We start from the raw sequence: 21,031 nt of genomic DNA on the forward strand, positions 1-21,031 counted from the left end.
AATGAATTTAGTTGAAAGTATTACCTTAGGAAACCAGAATTATTCATATAAATGCAGAGATTTAAATGTGTGTCTGGAAACAAATTTATTAACAGAAACTTTCTATTAACTTCCTATATGATCTTACCATCATGATATCTTTAACAAATATTGTATGCAATGAGTTACTTTTGTATTCTAAACTACAATAATTCTGTGCACCTTATTTGAGTCCACGTTAAGAACTACTCTGAAAAAATATAGCAAAAAAATTATTTGAATAAGAGGTATTATATCCTCTAAAAGAACAAATAATACCAGAGAAACATAAAAATATCAAAATAAACCCAACTTAAGAAAGATGCAGAGATTCAGTTATATAACTAACCATTTTACTACATAAACTCAGGGGCCCGGCATGACCAAGTGTGTTAAGGCGTTCAACTCGTAATCCGAGGGTCGCAGGTTTGAATCCCAGTCGCAACGAATAGTGGGATTGGCCATCACAAGATAACGCCTCTATGGCTGAAAAGGCGAGCATGTTTGATGCTCAGTTCAGGCAAAGAGCTGAATTTACGTTTTCTTTTTGTTTTGTTTTTTAATTTCGCGCAAAGCTACTCGAGGGCTATCTGCGCTAGCCGTCCCTAATTTAGCAGTGTAAAACTAGAGGGAAGGCTAGCGCAGATAGCCCTCGAGTAGCTTTGCGCGAAATTAAAAAACAAAACAAAAAGAAAACGTAAATTCAGCTCTTTGCCTGAACTGTTTGAGTTATGAATGTAACTTTCTGCATATTGTGGGCGAATTTTCAATAAAATCAGTTTGCTATTTTAATGCAAACGAATTGATCCTCATAAAAGTTTCGTTGTTATTTTTTGGAATTAAGCACAAAAACTACACAATAAGCTATCTGTCCTCTGCCCATCAGAGGTATCAAAACCAGGTTTCTAGCGGTGTGCTACTGGGGACTACCTGACGAAAGAAACAGTGTGCTTACAATGCACAGAAAATTGGTTATTGTTTTTCATTCAGCACACAGCTATGCATTTGCAGTTATAATAAGCGTTAATAAATTTGTTTGTTTTGTTATTATGCACTAAGCCACACAAACGGCTAGCAGTAAAAGTCCGTAGACATACCATGTGCCACCAGGAGGTGTGGTAATACGAAGGGTGTAAACTACGTGTATTGGTTTGGGCTTGGTAGAATATTTGTGGATGCTGTGTTAGGTTTTCATCTTTGTTATTAATCATTTTTGTTCGTCATTTTATACCACAGTTATGCCATGTTTGAGAGTTATATCAAGTCATTTAAATTTATTAGTTGAATATCACTTTAACCAAAACTGTGGTTAAAAATTTATCTGAGGACCACTGTTTTGGGTATTAACACTTTTATCAAAATAAAGTTTTGACCTTATTAGATCATCTTTTTTTGCTAACCTGAAGATGGCCTAAGAAGGTCGACACGTTGTTCTCTGCTTTATTACTAAAAATGTTAATATCTATACCAGTCGTCCTGCGGTACATCTTTACTTCAAGTAGGTTTCGAGCCATCACGCAAAATTGTAGGTTTTTCTTTTTATATATTTCACCTCTAGACAGTATTTTAACGTTGCATAATCTCGTTGATTTAAGTGTTCACTTTATCTCGTAAACATTTTTCATTTTGTCTGAAATTATTTTATCCTTGTGTCACCAGAAAATCTGTCATAATAATATTATAACTTAAGTTCCTTTAATCGTTTAACCTGAAAAAAAAGTTCCAATCGTTTATAATATTCTAGACGCTGTTATAATACAGATTAACCTGCATCCCCAGTGTTTCAATTGCTAGTCTAAAAGTTCATAACATTAAAAATCCTTCCTGTAATTTTGTTTTTACAAAAAAAATTATTTACGATCTTTGATTACCCCAATAAAATATCTTGTCTAATTAATGACTTAGAGCTGAAAGTCACATAATCATCTTTAATTACTCGTTTTTCTCTTTCAGAAGTCTCTCACGGGTACACAGGTAAGTCTACGGATTTACAACGCTAAAATCAGGGGTTCGGTTCCCCTCGGTGGACTCATCAGACAGCCCAATGTGGCTTTGCTATAAGAAAACACACATACATACGCACTCTTTCAGAAGATTTTTGATAGTTATGTTTATTACTACTGTTGTCAGGGTCAGCTACCATACATAAACCTTGTGTAGCCTTTAACAACTATCCAAAACAAATCAATCTTTTTTTTTTCATTCCAAACTTGTTCCATCTTGACTTTTAAAAACATCACTTTCATTTTACTTGAATACATTATGCTAATATTATAATAATAAACTAGCAAAAAACTGTTTATACTCATAATGAATCAATTTAGTTTTGGATAAACAGAATAAATACTTCAACGAAACGTTGATCTGCTTTCAGGTAAAGAGAAGCATTTTGTGGAAATACATAGTATGTTCCAGCAAAAATTAAACTACTTCATTATGTTCAGAAACCGTTGATTCCCGACTTATTATTACTTCCATTTTAAATGTAAGAATATATATATAAAAGTTTTAACATCAAAATCTATTTCAGAACGGATGGTGTGAATATTAACACTTTTACTACTAAAGCAGAGGACAACGTTTCAGCCTTCCTCAGCCGTTCTGAAATACATTTTTATTTCATGTGAGTTTCTTATAATCGAGAATCGAGAATTACTTTAACATCAAAACTGTTCCTCATTATAGTTTTAGAACACTTATCACGTTGAAATTTATATGAATGTGATATGTGCAACGCAAAAAAACGACAGCCACGAAGTTGCTTTCTTGTTATTTGTATTTTCGTAGCGTATTCAACTTCTTTTACGCTTTACTATATTTTCCAAGTATAATAATGCAAAACACTTTCACATCAAACATATTTGACAACTTCTTAACAAAATAGCTAGTTTTTTTTTTAGAATTACTTTCTCTATGTGACTATTTCTACTCATGTTAATAAGTTAAGTGGACAAACGAATAAAATCACCAGTTTCATAAAACCAACAACCTTTTAGGAACTCGCTAATTTTAAAAAAAAATCATTATACCACTACTCAGAAGTAAAGGATTTTTTCTATTTCTATGGTGCTATTTAAACATTAATATACATGACACCAAAATCGTGCAGCAACATCACATAAACGTATCAGTAAATTTTCACTTTTACTTTGGGCCATAATTGTGAACTTTGTTTTCTGAACTATTCACGACTATGTATCATTTTCTAATCGTATGTATTTATGTTTACTTGATTTTAGACTTCAACAGTATTTTACAAAGCAACTTGAAATTGTGCTTGTAAGTCATTTGGCGTGTGTTGAAAATTTACGAAATAAAACCAATATTCGAAAAAACTGTGAGGAGGCAGAAAAATCTGTGGATCAGAGAGTCTGGGAAGCTCTCAGATTTGCTTTAAATTGAAATTAGCATGTGAATAAAAGTTTCAAATCCATAACCTAAATTGATATTTTGAAGAATTTTTTTTTTCAAATCTAAATCCCCATAGGGTTTTGATATTCTCAGAAACAGATTTATCGATTTATTTTTTAAAATAGCATTGAAACGTGAGGAAGATCAGTTAGATTAAATGGCTACACAAAGGCTTAAATATTTATAGTGGAGCTCCTTCTGGTGTTTTCAGATTGGCTGTATGACTCTGTTTGAACATGAAAGTTCGAAACAAAGTGTGAGCATTTTCTCAAGCATTGGTTTAAAGATGCAACGGAAGATGAGGCTTAGTTTAATAAATTTGCCATTCAATTTACGAATATAGATAGTGACAACAAAGCGAAAAATCAAAGCAATAATTCTCAATCGTCACACTATCAGTCCTAAAAAATTGTATTAACGTAATAACAATTTAAATAATTTTGTTTGGTCACTTTAACTCGTTTACAAGTGATATAGTACAGTTCTGTTCACATGTTAAAGTAATATAACAATGCAACTACACTTCAAAAATAAATAACAAAACATTTTTTTCGCATAAATTATATTTACATTTCTTCCAACAAAATAGTGGAAAAGTAGTTTGCATTCCAGAAGTTATTCATTGATAAAAAACAAAAACTACAAATATTGATTATATCAACTATTTTTTGGCATAGTACTAGTTTTGTTTACATCCTAAAAAACTTACATAATTGAGTTAAATATCTACATACACTAAAAAAACCATGAAACGCGGTATTAACTAAACAATAAATATTACTTTCTGATTAATAGCTCACCATACCTTGGTAATGAATAGTAACGGGGAAAACAAAGATAAATTAGAAATTACTAAATTATCAAATCTGTTTCCAACAAATCGTAACTTCTAGGCTTATTTTCAACAGATAAACCCAAATCAAAGGGAAATGTATAGACCCTCTTTTTTCTCTAAAAATGACATTTACTCTCAAATATAACAATTGACCAAATATGTATATTTATTACATGAAAGCGTTTCTCTTCCGAACGCTCAGTTACTCATAAAATAATCATTGGTGAATATAGGCACAAACTTCACGGAAACTTCTTACACTCAATGTTTATTAAATAGGTTTTAGTTTTGTTAATAAATTGAAATTTCGCACTACTTTAAGAATCTCTTTAAACAAAGCAGTAAAATACACTAGTACAGTTGTTGTATATCGTATACTTGCTTTCTTCTCACTGGGACGTGTTCTTGTCAAGTAACTGCCTATGTCACTTGCAATAAATTTGCCTTTAATGGAGTGCTAACGTGTCAATTACATTCGGTCCATCCTTTTCTTTCCAAGGAACTTTTGTATGTCACGTGAAAGACACTTGTCTTTAATGAAGTGTTAACGTATTCTTTTACTTCCTCCTTCTCTTTGTTGTATTATCCTCGGCAAACTTTGGTTGTTTGGGGTGTTTTTACTTTACCCATTCTCAGAAATAATTTTTGTATCAAGAATCTTTTATGAAACAGTTATTGACTGTAAATATTTTTCCACACTTTTTTGTTGCCTTCAAATAGAAATTTGAATGTTATTCGTTCGTTCGATCTCTTACAAAATTGATCTTTAAATTCCTACTTTCTAACAGGTTAGCTATATCTTCTTTCTCGTTCAGTACAGCTGCCTCCAGAGGAGATACGCCAGAGTAATCCACAGTGTTTGGGGAAGCCCCGATCTTTAATAAAAACTGAACAATGTATTTGTCGTCGTCCATCACAGCATGAAATAAAGGAGTCCTTCCGCTTTTCCCGTCCTAATAAACAAACACTAATTAGTGGTTGAGGTATTCAATCAAAATTGCTGTCCTTCTTATTGTTATTCAGATATTAGCGTGAAATGAGTTCTTTAACGTAAAATAAAAGGCGTTTTATACATTAATTTCTATATGGTGAGTTAAGGAAAATATTAATAAAAAAACCTCACATAATACGTAGTAATGCGTAGGTTAGGTTAAATGTAATTTCTATTATAACATCTGGCAATTATTTTAAAATATGGTTAATCAAATAATAAGCTAGACGCGTGTGTGAGTATGTATACTCTACCGTTGCTTTAGATTTAAACTGGAGAGCATCTAAAAAACTCTTGTTCCAAATCATATTATTTAACCTGCATATCGTTATAAGCCTAACATCAAATATAAATATACAAAAAAGTGCAACACATACTTGGACATCAATATCACAGTTTGCCTTGACTAGATACTTGACTGCAGCAATAACCTTGTTTGTCAAGGCGACATGCAACGCTGAATATCCTGAATTATACAAAAGAAACCAAAAATATTTACAAACATTCTAACAGAGGAGCATCAATAGAAAATATACTTCTTCAAACAGTATTTACTTAAAATGCATTGCAAGCACAAAAGGTCAAGAAAAATATACATTATCATATTTTCCTAAAGACGAGTTTAATTACTAGAAGTAAAAGTAAAGCGTAATTTAAAAATAATTCATTCAAAAACTACGGATTTGTTGTAGAGTCCTTCTTTTGTTTCTCACAAGTAGGTCACGCTTTCACGGCTATCGTGGACAAAGTATTAAAGGCAATAACCATCATTTCAAATTCAAGTTATATACATTGAGCACTGATAACCTTACAACACAGACACAAAAGAAGAAGAAAAATGATAAGTAACTGCAAAACATACTAACAGTTAAATAGCCAAAAATAATTTAAATTTAGACATACTAGCAATAACTGTAGGAAGTCAGAGACAATGTTTGTTTGAAACTTTTTTTTTACTTAAGTGTCACGTGTTGTCCACAACAACTGTAGGAAGTCAAAGACAATCTTTGTTTGATTTTTTTTTTTTTTTTTGCTTAAGTGTCAAGTATTGTCCACAATAACTGGAGGTAGCCAGAGACAATCTTTGTTTGAAACTTTTTTCTTTACTTAAGTGTCACGTATTGTTCACAACAACTGGAGGAAGCCAAAGACAATCTTTGTTTCAATTTCTTTTTTGCTTAAGTGTCATGTGTTGTCCACAACAACTGGAGGAAGCCAGAGACAATCTTTGTTTGAAACTTTTTTTTACTTAAGTGTCACATATTGTTCATTAGGAAAGTAACTGTAACTATATCAAAAATGAATTACCTATTAAAAAATACGAAGTTTTCCACTCTAAACTTATTATGTAGTTATATTAAAATATAAAGCTGGTTTAAAGTTACAAATTGCGGGCACACAAATGTTGAAAGTTTTCAAAAGAAAAACTGAAACTCAACAATTAGTATGATCTTATTTCGTCTTAACTTTGCCTTTACAATGACAAAATATTCAATTAATAAATATCCTTAAGAAGTTCAGTTCTCATGAACACTTATTCAGATGTTCATATTTGTGACAACGTATTTTCTGAAATTATTTATAATAAAGGAAAACGAGACAAAACCCACATACTTACCATCATAATTAAGTGAGTTTAGAATCTGACGTGTAAGTCTGTTGCTAAGGAGAACCTTTAAACACTCCAGCCTTTTATATTTGACAGCAAGGTGTAAACATGTGTTTCCATAACGGTCTCGTAGCTTAGGAGAAGCGCCCTCTTCTAGTAAGATCTCTACAAGGTGTTGATTACCTACAATGACTGCTAGGTGTAACGGAGTCTTAAAATTAAAAAGTAAAGTTCTGTTAATTACATAAAAATGTTAATAAATTAAGCTTAACAGTGAGTCAGTTTATAAAAATTGACGCAGTTTTCTAATTTATACGAAAAGTTCACAAAATATGTAAATTGAGCGATTAAGTGAAATCTCTGAGAGCACAAAATCAAAGTTTCAACACCTTCTAATGATTACGGACTCTATGAATATAGGAAAAGTATTGATGTAATCGAAAAAAAAAAACATGAATTACACCAAATAATTTTAACTGTTTTTTTAATTATTTACCTCAAGTGTTACGCAATTGAAATATGATTATGTATGTTGTAAAACATAAATATTTGACCATGTAAATTATATAAAAGTTGTATCAAATAAATGTCATTTATACGCTGTTGAGAACCTTTTTATCTTCTAACTTATTTAGTAGAATTTAACGGAAAGAATATTTCACAAAATAAGCTTAAGAGTTATTTTATAACGTTATTTTACCTTAACGAAAAAAGTAGGAAAAAGATACGAAAGGTAGCGCTACAGTAGCTTCTTTTTTTATTCACTTTGTTCATTGTAACATACTTTTACGAAATGTTGGAGATGACTCGAGAACCGTCTGGAGTGCTCATTTGTAGACCCTGAGGGTCCGAGAGCCCCATTTTGAGAAACGTATACCCAAATAATTTCAGTATTCAATACGTCTTATAAATTTTGAAAGAAATAATCCTATCCTTGGCACAGAATAAGTACAAGGAAGATACGTTGTTTTGTATCAAACACAAAGCTACACAATGGGCTATCTGTGCTCTCCCCACCACGGGTATCGAAACCCGGTTTTTAGCGTTGTAAGTCCGCAGGCATACGGCTGAGCCACTGGGGGGTTGGGAAGATATGTTGAAAACACAATTTTCAATTTATTTGTAAATGAAAAAATATATTTGTTATTTGATTTTCACCGAAAATATTTATATGATCTTCGATTTTATATGTTTCCGTAATATAATATCAAATTAGGTATAGTTGTTGTTATTTTTCAACGCAACAACGTGTGCACTTAAAAAGTAATATTTGTCTTGTAATTATTATAAAATACTCTGGAAAGGATAAAGACATCTACAACACATAGATTATGTTATTCGTGTCTAACAAATTATTCTACTAAGAAGAAATTGCGAATGGCCCGCCATGGCCAAAGGGTTAAGTCGCTCGATTCCTAATCTGAGGGGAAACGGGTTCGAATCTCTGTCGCATTAAACATGCTCACCCTTTTCCCATGGGGGTGTTACAGTCAATCCCACTATTCATTGGTAAAAAAGTAGCCCAAGAGTTAGCGGTGAATAGTGATGATTAGCTGCCTTCCTTTTAGTCCTTCACTTGTAAATTAGGGACAGCTCCTGCAGATAGCCCTAGCGTATCTTTGCACGAAAAAGACAAACAAACAAAAGTCGCAGAATAATTTGCTAAATTGCTACATATTATAAGAGCTGAAAACTGATTTTAAGAAAATTAATTCGCCACGTTTCTTTCATTTGTTCCTTCAGTAACAGTCTAACAACGTTCCGGCTCATGAGCTAATCCAACGACTACATGCAATTGTCAATATATCAAAGTCTTACATCTTCCAAACTAATGACACGGTATTTCCGATTTTCTATGTTATTAAGCAGTTGCATAGAATAATAGAGAAAACTGGTTCCATTTGAAAAACATGAACAAAGTATGAACTCGTATTTCTTCGGAAAACAAAACTTGTTTCATGCAACAAACCGCATCAGCTTACCCTTTCCCCTACCGGAAAAGAAAAGAAAAATAAAGGAAGAAAGAAATTGATTACTATATAAGGTTTGTGAGAAATATCCCAAACCAACTTTTCAACTTGACAGTAAAACACAATAATTAACACAAGAAACAATGAGAAACGTGTCAAAGTTATAACACGAAACTTCCGGTCTTGTTGCTTGTGTCTTGGGGAATTCCCAATGTTTGCTAAGGTAAAATAACGTTTCATTAACGATAGGTTATTATCTTACTACAAACAATGTAAAGTTCAAAGGTAACTACCGACTACGACAAAACCTTCAGTCATTCATCCTTTGAACAGTTCACCTCAGGTTAATATGCAGCTATAGCTTTATGTTGAGGACATTGTCCAAGTTTTATACAAAGTTCTGGCTGTGCGTATTTGTATAACGCAATATTAATATTCGAGAAAAAAAAAAACTGATTTAACTTTCAATTAATATAAGGAGAAATGAGCTATATCTTGTAACTGAGCTTGTAATTTTGTTAATTTATTACTTTATACTTGGATAATCTTTTCCAAATTATAAACATTATTTTATGATCCATATATATATATATATATATTTGCTTGCGTTCTCTGTTACCACAAGTCATTTTTACCAAAATCTTTCTCACTTCGTTCACTAATTTAAGCAAAGGGTTAAAATATAATATTCAATGAAATTCAAACAAATGATTTAGTACAGGTGGTAATGAAAGATACGTTTTACAATGCAACTTGTTCGCAATGCTGAAAAATAATTATTCTATTACAGAACGTTTCGCGGGAACATTTATGAGTCAAGAAAGGTATAAAACAACAACATTTCAATACAGCCTTCAATAACGATGTAATTAATAAGAAAAATACAGTCTAAGATTAAGGTAAAAAAATTGGATGCAACGTGTCAGAATGTTTGCTTACCTGTCGTAGGTAATTAAAGACATCTACCGATGCCCCTACGCTCTTCATTAGGGCGCAAAGTCGCTTAACAAGCAAAACATCCTCGTGAACCGTGGCAATATGGAGCGCCCTGTGTTTGTAGAAAACATAATCAACTTCTAAAACAAATATAATCAAAACGCTATCAAATATACGTCATGAACTTAATTATGGCCTGATATCATTTTAATACAAACAGTCACAATGGCCCGTCGCACCAAACATGCCCGCCCTTTCAGCCGTGGGGGCGTTATAATGTTTGGTCAATTCCCATTATTCGTCGGTAAAAGAGTAGGCCTAAGGCTCTAGTCTTACATCGCTAAATTAGGGACGGCTAGCGCAGGTAGCCCTTGTGTAGCTTTGTGCGAAATTCAAAAACAGACAGTCACACCGGTGGGTTAGCAGTAAGTTCACAAACTTACGATGCTAAAACCCAAGGTTCGATTCCTTGCCATGGATAAAGGGCAATACTTTGTGTTAAAAACGGACCAAAGTAAGCTAAACAACATTAAAACTTATAACCGTTTTTCTATTCTCATATTAAAGTCACAGAAGTTTTATTTCCTATATGATTAGTAAATTAACTTATATTTTTAATAATAAAAAAACACGTTTATTTGACTTAAACAAACCTCTTTCCTTATAAATACGAAATAAACATTTAGATAAACGGACTTCAAATATTTGTTTTTCTTAATTTAGAATGGTTATCTACAATAACAATCTCTGTTGAAAAATTAAATTTCGACTTAATATAAAATAACGATAAAAGGTCCCTAACTGTTTTGGTTTTCTCAGTTTTGCTGGACTTACAATTTTAAAGGAATGCGTTACATTTCAAGCAGTACAAAAATGTCGTCATTTGTCACGTAAACTGCAATATCTCTGTCCGTATCAGATGTAATAAAAATTCCTTCTTGCTAAACTAGATAAATAACAGAAGTGTTTACCCTATCGTTGGGAAAAACCCTTATTGTAATTTTGATTGTGAAACACTCAAGAGAAAAAGTGAAGCAATCACCTCATTGAATGCTCTTCTTCTTACAAGTTAAACAGTTAAATATTCCTCGTTATACAAAAATATATATCTGCTTTTCGAAACTCTTCAATGTAATGTTTTTCGAACATTTTCAAGATCCAATTACTACCTGGATGAAAGTATTCCGTAACTGTATCGGAAACCAAATCTTCTGAATGAAAGTTCTTTTTTGTCCTTTAGATTAAAACAAATTCTCTATTTCCATGTACGCATTTCGTCAAGCATATCTTTCTATGCACACAATTTGAGAAATCAATAAACTTTACTTTATACTGCTCTGATTGTAGAATGTTTTTAAACGCACTTCAAATGAACCAGAGAACACTTTCACGAATTGTTCTATAAAACTTTTTTTAAAAAATCCATAATTATCGCAACAATAAGTGTTTAAGGTTTTTTGCTCCATAATATAGGTCAATACAGTTGCAAATGAAAGAGGTATCCATAATGGTATGTACTTAACTGAAAACTGTTCATACAGACTGTAGAAATAAGAAACCATGTCTACACAATTCAGACTTTAATTCATACTAAAAACATGTTCCTCAAAGGAGATGCACATTTTTTATTTTATATTTTACCCTAACGTACAAGACTGTCAGTACCTAAATCACCCAAAAGTACGTTCGCCTGTTAAATTATCACCTTCAAACCAGTATTCGTGATCAGAATTCAGTGCACATGCACTGAAAACAACTTGAAAACAACTTGAGAATTAAATGCTATGCCTTGATCTCAAATAATAGATATTTAACATTATAATTCGAACGGATACACGAACAAAACGCATGTAAAATATTGTTGAGAAACAGACCACTTTTTTCTTTTGCTCAGAATTATGTATGTGGCTAAACAGAAAAATATACTTTCGAAATGAGTCTATCTGTATACATATAAGTATACACAATCATTTCTACACACGATATGCTGCTTTATTTCAAAACAGATACAAACACATTTGCTAAAATAAAAACTAGCCAACGTTTGTAACTGTCTTCAGAAGAACTAAAATCATCCATCAAAATTCAGTGCTAAAATGTTTCCTTTTATAGTTTCTAGGATGATAGATTAAGGATATAAATACATGATAGGTTCAGGTTTATGCCCAGTACACTCGGTTGATTTGGAATAATTTAGGTTGCTTTATACTTCTACATAACATGCATTCAGGAAATTCAGAGCAAACAAAAAACAGTTAGTTTAGAGAAGGTTGATCAAATGTATTGTTAATGTAAAACGTAATGTTTAAAAAAATCAACTTTATATGTTGTAAGTGGAAAACACAATAACTTATTCAGTGTTAGAAAATTATTTCTCTTTAGGAAATTTGTAAAAAACTACCATTAGTGTGTGCATATATTTATTTATTTACCATTTTCAAATTAAAATTAATATAGCCTTAATGGCATGCGTGTTCATAACTATAAATAAAAAAATAGGTTATTGAAGGTACGTCCATGGAAATGTTTTTACAGTATTGTAAATTCATCAAAGAAGAAAAAAATTCAATAATAATAATAATTTGTACACAGTTCACTCTTTAACTCTTTACTGTAAAGTTATACGTTTGCTTAGTTCATTACGACAAATTGATAAATGATAAAGCCGTTAAACACGTATAGTGTGAAATCAGTCAGTGGCTGCTGACAAATAATTCAGTGTTTGACCCTGAAGAAAGGTCCACCCTTCGAAAGCGCTCGGGTTATAAGGGTTTCTATTTCAGTTTTATCAAATAATTCGGTGTTTCATCTAACAGCAAAGTAAACATAATTAAATTTAACCACCTACATCTGATTTTTTTTAATGTGTACACTATTAATATATTAGAATACAGTTTACTTTTATTTCTGTTACTATTTAAACCTGTGTTAAACGTTTAGGATCTTGTAATTAATCAGATTAAGCACTGGTAATTTAAACAATTGTCAAATACTTCTTTCGTGTAGATTTGAATGGATATATATATATATATATCCCAGATTTTCTCATTTTTAACCAAGATACAAAATATAAAACTTACCTATCGCCATCTTTATCAGCTATCATACAGTACTGGATGTCCAGGTTTCGCTGTTCTTCACAAGTAATTTCCGCTTCTATCGAAACAGTTTCTTTGGTGTTAATCTCTTTAAATATTTCCCATGTCGGTTTCTGAGATAAATTATTTCTATCCGAGCAAAAGTAAATTGACGAATCAGTTGTTTTCTGATTATATGAAATAGCATCCTTCGTAGCTTGGCTGTCACTGGACAATTTATTTAAATTTTGTAGCATAACCATGTCTTCGTAAAATACTTCTTCAGGTAATGGCTCTTCACTTAAACACTCTGAAGCGTCGGTATCAATTTGATTTGACCAATCAGAAATGGCAATACTATTCTCTGCTAGACTGACGAACCCCGAGTCTTGACTAACTATGGGCTGGAATTCACGTGAAGTGGTATCCATTGTGTCGAGACGGGAAAAGCCCTGGCCCTGGCCATGGTTAATATCTAGGTTATATATTCCACCAGATATCTTATGCGTGAATGAAATTAGGTCGTTTTGACGAGCGTTTTCAGCAAAAACACTTGAGTCTTTGCTAGCATTGGTTACATCAGAATTCACACACTGATTTGTATACTTTGAGTTATCTGACTCGGAAAACCGTCCGTGTATTCCTCGCAAAAAATGCTTTACAGGTTCTATCTCACGTGTGTAGCACGTAACATTTGGCGGTGAATCCTCTTTTAAACTCAGAATCACAGGTTTCACAAGCTGTTTTTTTATCGCTCCTGTAGGGGGCTCTGAAATAGTTCGTAGCCTTTTTCTTTGTAAAAAATTATCGTTATGTTTCACAAGGTCTAAGAACACATTTGTTTCTGAACTCGTTCCCACTGACGCTTTTATAAATTTGGTGGCACTTAAATTACGGTTGGCGCTGGACAAATTTTCGGTATTGTGTTTGCGTTTCGAATAACGGGGAATATCCTCTGTATTAAATGGAAACTGGGAGAGGCAACTGAGATCTCTTGTTTCCTGGCTTTCTAAACTACATAACTCGTGCTCACTTCCTTCTGATCGCCTACAGCTAATTCCTAGTTTGTTATGTTCAAACTTCGCGCTGGAGTCGTCCATTGATAGGTTAAAAACTCCAGACAAGTAGTATACAGGAAATTCCAGCACACTTTTCGTGGTACGCTATAAACACGTATAAACTGGCTACGTTGCGTACCGGGAAAATGAGCGGAAACAGAATAAGATATATATACGTAATACTGGGCGTATGTGTGCAACAAATAGTTAACATGTGAGCAGCAAACTTACAAAACCGTTATTTCGTTCTGAAACGTTTCAATCGTTGATGGTAATATAACACGGTTTCAACCTACAGAATTAACATACGAAAAAGATGACGAAATGCATGCTGTCAGAGGTTTGGAAAAATAATCGATTACTTCGTAGAAGGGTAAAGAATGTACTAACCGCCCATTTACCTTTGCTAATGTGCTCTTCAACCCAGGAATTCTTACGCAATTGGTGATTCACAGTCGCATAACACATTCAGGCTTCGGACAGTTTTTTGTAGAATTCCTGTTGGAGCTGGAAAATACTTTTATTCCTTCACTAATTCTTCATATAATGATCATTATTAAATTCTAGCTTTGGTTAGTAGACACGTAATTTATCTTAGCTTTTAGGTATTTTGTCAGACTATTACTTAAGTACAAGTAATGTGATGTAAGCACGTTTGTATTCAACTGACTCAAGATAAGAGAAGACATCAGTGTTTCATTACGCAAAACGCGAAGTGAAAACAACGGAACGATTATGGCACGTCTTTTGTAACTTTAGTTTCTACAGGGCACTGAATACTTATTACTGGACTTCAGATGATGCAAACTTATTAAATTGAAAACACTACATACCACCGTCACTACATGTATACGAAAGAAGCCGAATGGTAGAGCAATGTTAATACTGAATGAAATGCATTTTAGCGCTCTGTTCTCTATTGTGTGTTTGATGTTCTTGACTAACAAAGGTACACGTATTAGGGATTTCCCAGACTAGCAATGAAGTCATGCTAAAATTCGAGATAAACAAAACGCCTGATTGATCGAATAAGGTAACATTTGTGAGCATGCGTTAAATAATGACGTCACTCTGCATCAAAAACTTGTATCTGGATCGTGACGAACAGCATCTATGCATTACGTCATTGGTGGCACCAATTAAAAACACGTTATAGACTGTGGTTGTGGGTTTTTTTTTAATACAACGATTGCGCACAATCATTATTTAGGATAAAGTAATTCTCATAAAGAGTAAACATTGTACTGCATTAGATAAAAAAAAATTCAAATACGTGAAGCACTTATCGTTAGGTTTATCAAAAAAGCTATGAGTTCAAAGATAAAAGTTGACAAATAAGAAGGTAAGCTACTGGAAAAGTTATGTTGAAAAGTGAAAAAAAAATTATAATTTCTATTTCAAACATCAATAATTTCAAGGTGAAGACGACGAATCATCACATATGAATTCAAAGAAAAAAATGTCCTGTAACCAACAAAACAATGTTTCTGTAAAAGTATAAAGTGAAATACGTTTTCTGATATGGAATTTTGAGATATATCTTTAAAGAACGTAAACACCGACCCGTTCGTAAAACACGAACTTGTACGTCATACATCCAACTACATTTCACAAGATGGAAGATCATTTCCATCAATAATTTTAGACATATTTCTATAGTAGATTTAATTTGACTGTTGTTAAGCACAAAGCTACACAATGGGCTATCTGTACTGTGTCGAAATCCTGTTTACAAAGCTGTAAGTCTTCTTACTGCTGAGCCACTGTGAGGCATATTTATATTAAAATAAAATAAATAAAAATAGTTTTCTAGAAAACAGAACTTGTCAGTTTTATTTCACTAAAAAGTATAAACATTTGTATCCCTTTTTTTAGCAAACACAAAATGAAAATTTTTACGACCGTTCAACTTTTCATACATCATAAGAAGTCTTTCGCTGGCACAACAGCAGTAAGTATACGGATTTACAACGCTAAAATCAGGGGTTCGATTCTCCTCGATAGACTCAGCAGATAGCCAGATGTGGTTTTGCTATAAGAAAACACACACACTCATCATAAGAAATTTACCATTTTCCTGACCCCGTTAACCATTATTGTTTTCAAAGTCCTTAGATCACTCAGTGATATTCATGATGCTGACATGTTTATAGAAATCGCCTTGATTTCAAAGCAGAAGCAAATTTACTGAGTTTTGTTTCTTCCTTGCTACAGATCCTATTATCCTAGTTTCCATGCGTTCAGTGTAGTAAATAACTCATATCCGGTTAATCCCAGTAAAACATCAAACTACAGGTCAAAACACGTCGACTCGACAAGTTAATTACTGATAGTTTGCTCTAAACTAATCTTCTGCAAGCAGGCACACGTAGTAAGTTTTCCCTTAATCGTCATAATTCTTGAAAGTATCTGTATAGTTGCTTAATAATAAATACATTACAGAGAAAAATAATGGAATTTGCAGAAGTTTTAATTTCAAGTGAGTTTAATAAAAAGTTGTTATGTTTCTAGACGAGGAATTTCCAAAGATGTTCATACGATTAGCGACACAATGAAACTACCTAATTTGAAATTATTTGAATTTGTGGTAAATAATTTAAGCAAATATTTAGTCTGTTTTTCTTGAGTTAAATTTCGCATGAAATTAAAAATTTTAAACAACTTGTAAAAACCAACAAAGATAAAATTCACAAAAAAAGCCTTTATTTCGTTTTGACCACATAAACGTCCCAGTATACAAAACGTATTTCATACGAATGTTAGAAGGTTGGAGCTTAATTGTTAAGCTTTTCTCTCTCACAAGACATATTGATTCGAAGTTTACTCACCCTTTCAGCTATGTGGTAAAAGAGTTGGCGGTGGGTGGTGATGACTAGCTGCCTTCCCTCTAGTCTTACACTGCTAAATTAGGGACGGCTAGCACAGATAGTCCTCGTGTAGCATTGCGCGAAATTCAAAACAAACAAAGTGTTACACTGCTGTAAAAGCGATGTAGCCAGTCACATCAAACTTTCTTCGCTTATATCAATGAGAGAACAAAATATTTCCAATTTTTGCAGTTCGCTTGCAGAATAAAAATCTAGTGTTATCTTTTCTTTGTTTGTACTCCTTACCTGTGAAGTAAATACTGTATGATGCAGGCTTCTGTCAGTGACATACTATTGTAATACCCATTACGCAAGGGACCTTGTAACCTGTGTATGTTAGGAAACATAGCCAAGTAAATATCCCCACGACGGTCGACAGACCAGTTCAAGTGGGTCGTAGTAAGGCCACCGGAAGTAATGAAGTATTTTTTACCTCAATAGGGTCTTGAGGTTACTTGAACTGCCTAATAAAGTTTTGTTATATAGAATTAATAACAGTCTTTGATAAAGAAATAAAGTAACTATACATGGAAATCAAAAATAAACTAATGTTTTCCTAAATAATGAACCAATCTATGTATACACGATTTACTCAGTATTATAAGCTAGCATAAAAGAAAGCTGAAACCTATAATGAATAGAATGAATTGAATCATCAGCTGGATACTCTCGCTGTTAAAGTCGTTTTCAGCCATTAGCATAGCACGGTACACAACCTGGTGGTTAGGGCATTCGACTCGCAATCTGAAGTTTGACAGTTCAAATTCCCGTAGAAAAACATGTTGTCTGGGCCTACAAATTCCTGCAATAATCCTGAAAACAATCTAGATCCCATAAAAAAAAATGAGTTTAATTTACTTATTGATTTAAATTTCGCGCAAAGCTACACTAGGGCTATATGCTTTAGCTGTTCCTAATTTAACAGTGAAAGACTAGTCAGCACTACCTACTGCCAGCTGTAGGGTTATTCTTTTACCAACGAATAGTTGGATTGATCGTAACAGTATAATGTCCCCAAGGCTAAAAGGGCGAACATGTTTGGTAGGACAGGGATTCGAACTCCCAACCATCAGACTGCGAGTCAAGAGCCCTAACCACCAGGCCAATTTACTCAAACTAGATGAATTGTTCAAGTAGGCCTAACTGTTTGGTATAATAGGTTCACCAAGACTGTTCAAGCAAGTTTCACTATGAGTTACAATTGGGTCATCCGAGCTGTTTGAACTAGTTTCACTATATTATATAGTATGGTTCCCAAAAAAACAATTATCCATCTTTTAAAAGAAGATCAAACAATACATACACCAAAATATTTGTTATTAAAAATGAATTTAAAAATCAACACACCTCAACCTCAGTACTAACGCATGCGTATGAAACGCCCCATCATAAATTTGTTTCTGCCTATTTTTAAAGCAGAAAAAAATTCATGACTCTAAAAAATTCAATATTTAGAGTAGCGTAATAGTTAAAGGAATGTCGTAACACAACAGCAGTAAAGTCCGCTTGAATCTCTATTTTGCACGTGAGGGTTTAAAAATAGTGAAATAAATGTTGCACTTTTATTTTCTGTTAATTACTAGCATCATGATGAACTTCATTTATTTTGAGGAAGTTAAGGTGTTTTTGTTTCTTCAGATTTAAATACAACCACAAAAAGGTAAAGAAAGAAAGCACATCATCAAAATCCAATACATTTTATTGTAAACACTTTAAATATAGCAATGTTGACGACTTCCTGTAAATTTTCAGAGTAAAAGGTTATTATCCTTACATGTGTTTCCAAGATACCAACATCACCAAAAACATGTTTAGCCATATATAATCTCACTCTTTCGTCATAAATGTTATACAATTGAAAACTAACTTCTCTCAACTAGTCAAACTTGAAGACTAGACGAATACACGTTTCTTATTCTGTAATTCCTTTTCATATATATACAAGTGACATGCTCTTGAAATAATTAACGTGGTAGGATTTAGTTAATTAAAAGTAAAGGAAGTAAGTAAAAACAAACAATAACAGCAAAAAGTTCAAATACATGTTTAGGATACTGAAAGTATTTTAAAAGTGTGCTGTGAAGCCGTGTTGTTTTATTTATATTATAAACATACACAATGAATGGCATTGCGAAAACTAGGCGCGTGATATAATGTACACAAATTAAGACAGATGTCGATTTCAAACAAAGTTAGCTATTTTTCCCTATTACGCATAGCGTAAACATCTCGTAATTAACATGAAAGTATTAATAACAACGTGCAAAATACCATTCATATATAAAAAGAATGATAACAGTGTTCAAAACAATAGCCTTTTTACAATTTTGTGAGGTCTACTGAAAGAAAGTATATGAAAATTCATAGTATATTATAAAAACTAACAAGACTATGTTAAGTGGTAAACAGTTTGAAGGCAAACGAGTTAAATAAGAGAGACAGCGGACAAAAACTGCCCAAGTCATTTTAGATCGTAGAAAATACTTTATATTATAGAAACTTAAATATAACTACATTACTGAAACGTTAGGTTCTAAATTAGCGTCTTAGTGTGTAGCTAGCTTAAAGTAGATAATTTTTTATCCTAAAGAAAGCTCCACAACATTTATGTTTTTTGTGGTGGTGGTCGTTTTCTAACAGGACTTCATAAAGCGTATTTACTGTACAGGGCCGAGACTTCCTACGTGACATTTAATCACGTTACTAAATTTCTGTAGTGCATATTGGTGCATGGAAAACCTTTTAATACTAAAAATAAACGACCTTATAACATACAAACATTTTTATTTAATTGGGCATTCAACGTTTCACTTTGTTTCTAGCATTAAGAGCTTTAATAACGTATGATATGTGCAAGGGATTCTCTCATCAAACTTACTAAATTTAACCTCTTAGTGCTTTTTCTTGTAGAGTTTTACTTAACATATAACTAAATTAATTACACTAGTTAACAAGCTCAATTGGCATATAAAAGATTCTATTTTCGTCTAACCATCGAGCATGTGTAAAAATTATAAGGTCAATAACAATACAAAGAGAACAATGTCTTGTTCATGATTACGAGAAATCCACTTGAAGTAAAAATATATCTCAGGACGGGTGGTTTGGGTATCAACACTTTTACCAAAATAAAGCAGAGAACTACATTTCCACCTTCTTAGGCCATCTTCATGTTAACCTGAGATATATTGTCTTGTTTTTTTTTTGCAAATACAGCGACTACTTGAACTTCAGGCCCGGCATGGCCAGGTGAGTTAAGGTGTTCGACTCGTAATCTGAGAGTCTCGGGTTCGAATCCCCGTCACACCAAACATGTTCGCCATTTCGGTCGTGGGGACGTTCTAAAGTGACGATTAATCCTACTATTCGTTGGTAAAAGAGTAACCCAAGAGTTAGCGGTGAGTGGTGATGACTATCTGCCTTCTCTCTAGTCTTACACTGCTAAATTAGGGATTGCTAGCGCAAATTGTCCTCATGTAGTTTTGCGTGAAATTCAAAACAAAACAAACCAACTTCAATTTCAAGTGCATATTGCTTCCTAACGTAATATGGTTAACGTGCAGCAGTAAACAACAAATAATATGAAGTAAGTGATCATCAGAACGGCTAAACTGCGTATAGAAAAATATAAAAAAGTTGACTCAATGTGTGATTCAAGCAAAGCTATACAAAAATTAAAAGGATTTTGCCAAAATATTTTTGTCCAATTCGTACGTGATATGTAATTGTCTTAATAGTATTTGAAAGTTGGTTATATTTAGTGTCAACATTAAACAACGTATATGAAAAATAATTATGTCACATAACACAAAGGGAATTGTTAAGCTATTTCAACCTATATCTTCTGTGAAATAACGCTTTAATACATTTTTAATTTTAAATAAGAATATTTACTTGGTATCTTACAACTTAATCTGGTGTTTAAACGGTGAATAGTTCATTGTGCCTGAGTTGTGAGTTTGAACTTTTCAACATTAAAATCCAGAAATCGATCCTGGGGATGGGCACAGTGCAGATGAACCACTGTGTAAGTTTGCGCTTACAAACAATTGATTAATTAGATTCATTTTTTAAACTTATGCTCAAGTTCCACATATATTTACATGTTTCTTGGCATATTTTTAAGTTGCAGTTTTAAAATATTTTAAAACACTTTACAATATCATTAAATAGATTGAAATAATACTAGTTTCTATTAATACTATTGGTGCAATATTCTCAGGTACATGGATTTATTATAGGAAAAAATATTAGTTTCT

General features: G+C 32.7%; 1 protein-coding gene across 1 annotated transcript; it reads right to left on the bottom strand.

Annotated features, from left to right (window-relative positions):
• Window positions 1-2,101: 2,101 nt before the first annotated feature.
• LOC143237136 (uncharacterized) lies at window positions 2,102-14,837 on the bottom strand. The gene is made up of 5 exons (XM_076476044.1): window positions 12,851-14,837; window positions 9,774-9,882; window positions 6,874-7,075; window positions 5,633-5,721; window positions 2,102-5,217 (listed from the first exon to the last, which is right to left on the bottom strand). Exons 1-5 carry the CDS (start codon window positions 13,945-13,947, stop codon window positions 4,996-4,998), a joined length of 1,719 nt encoding a protein of 572 aa, XP_076332159.1. The 5' UTR covers window positions 13,948-14,837; the 3' UTR covers window positions 2,102-4,995.
• Window positions 14,838-21,031: the final 6,194 nt, after the last annotated feature.

This window comes from Tachypleus tridentatus, chromosome 13, assembly GCF_004210375.1.
Source record: "Tachypleus tridentatus isolate NWPU-2018 chromosome 13, ASM421037v1, whole genome shotgun sequence".
NCBI lineage: Eukaryota > Metazoa > Arthropoda > Merostomata > Xiphosura > Limulidae > Tachypleus > Tachypleus tridentatus.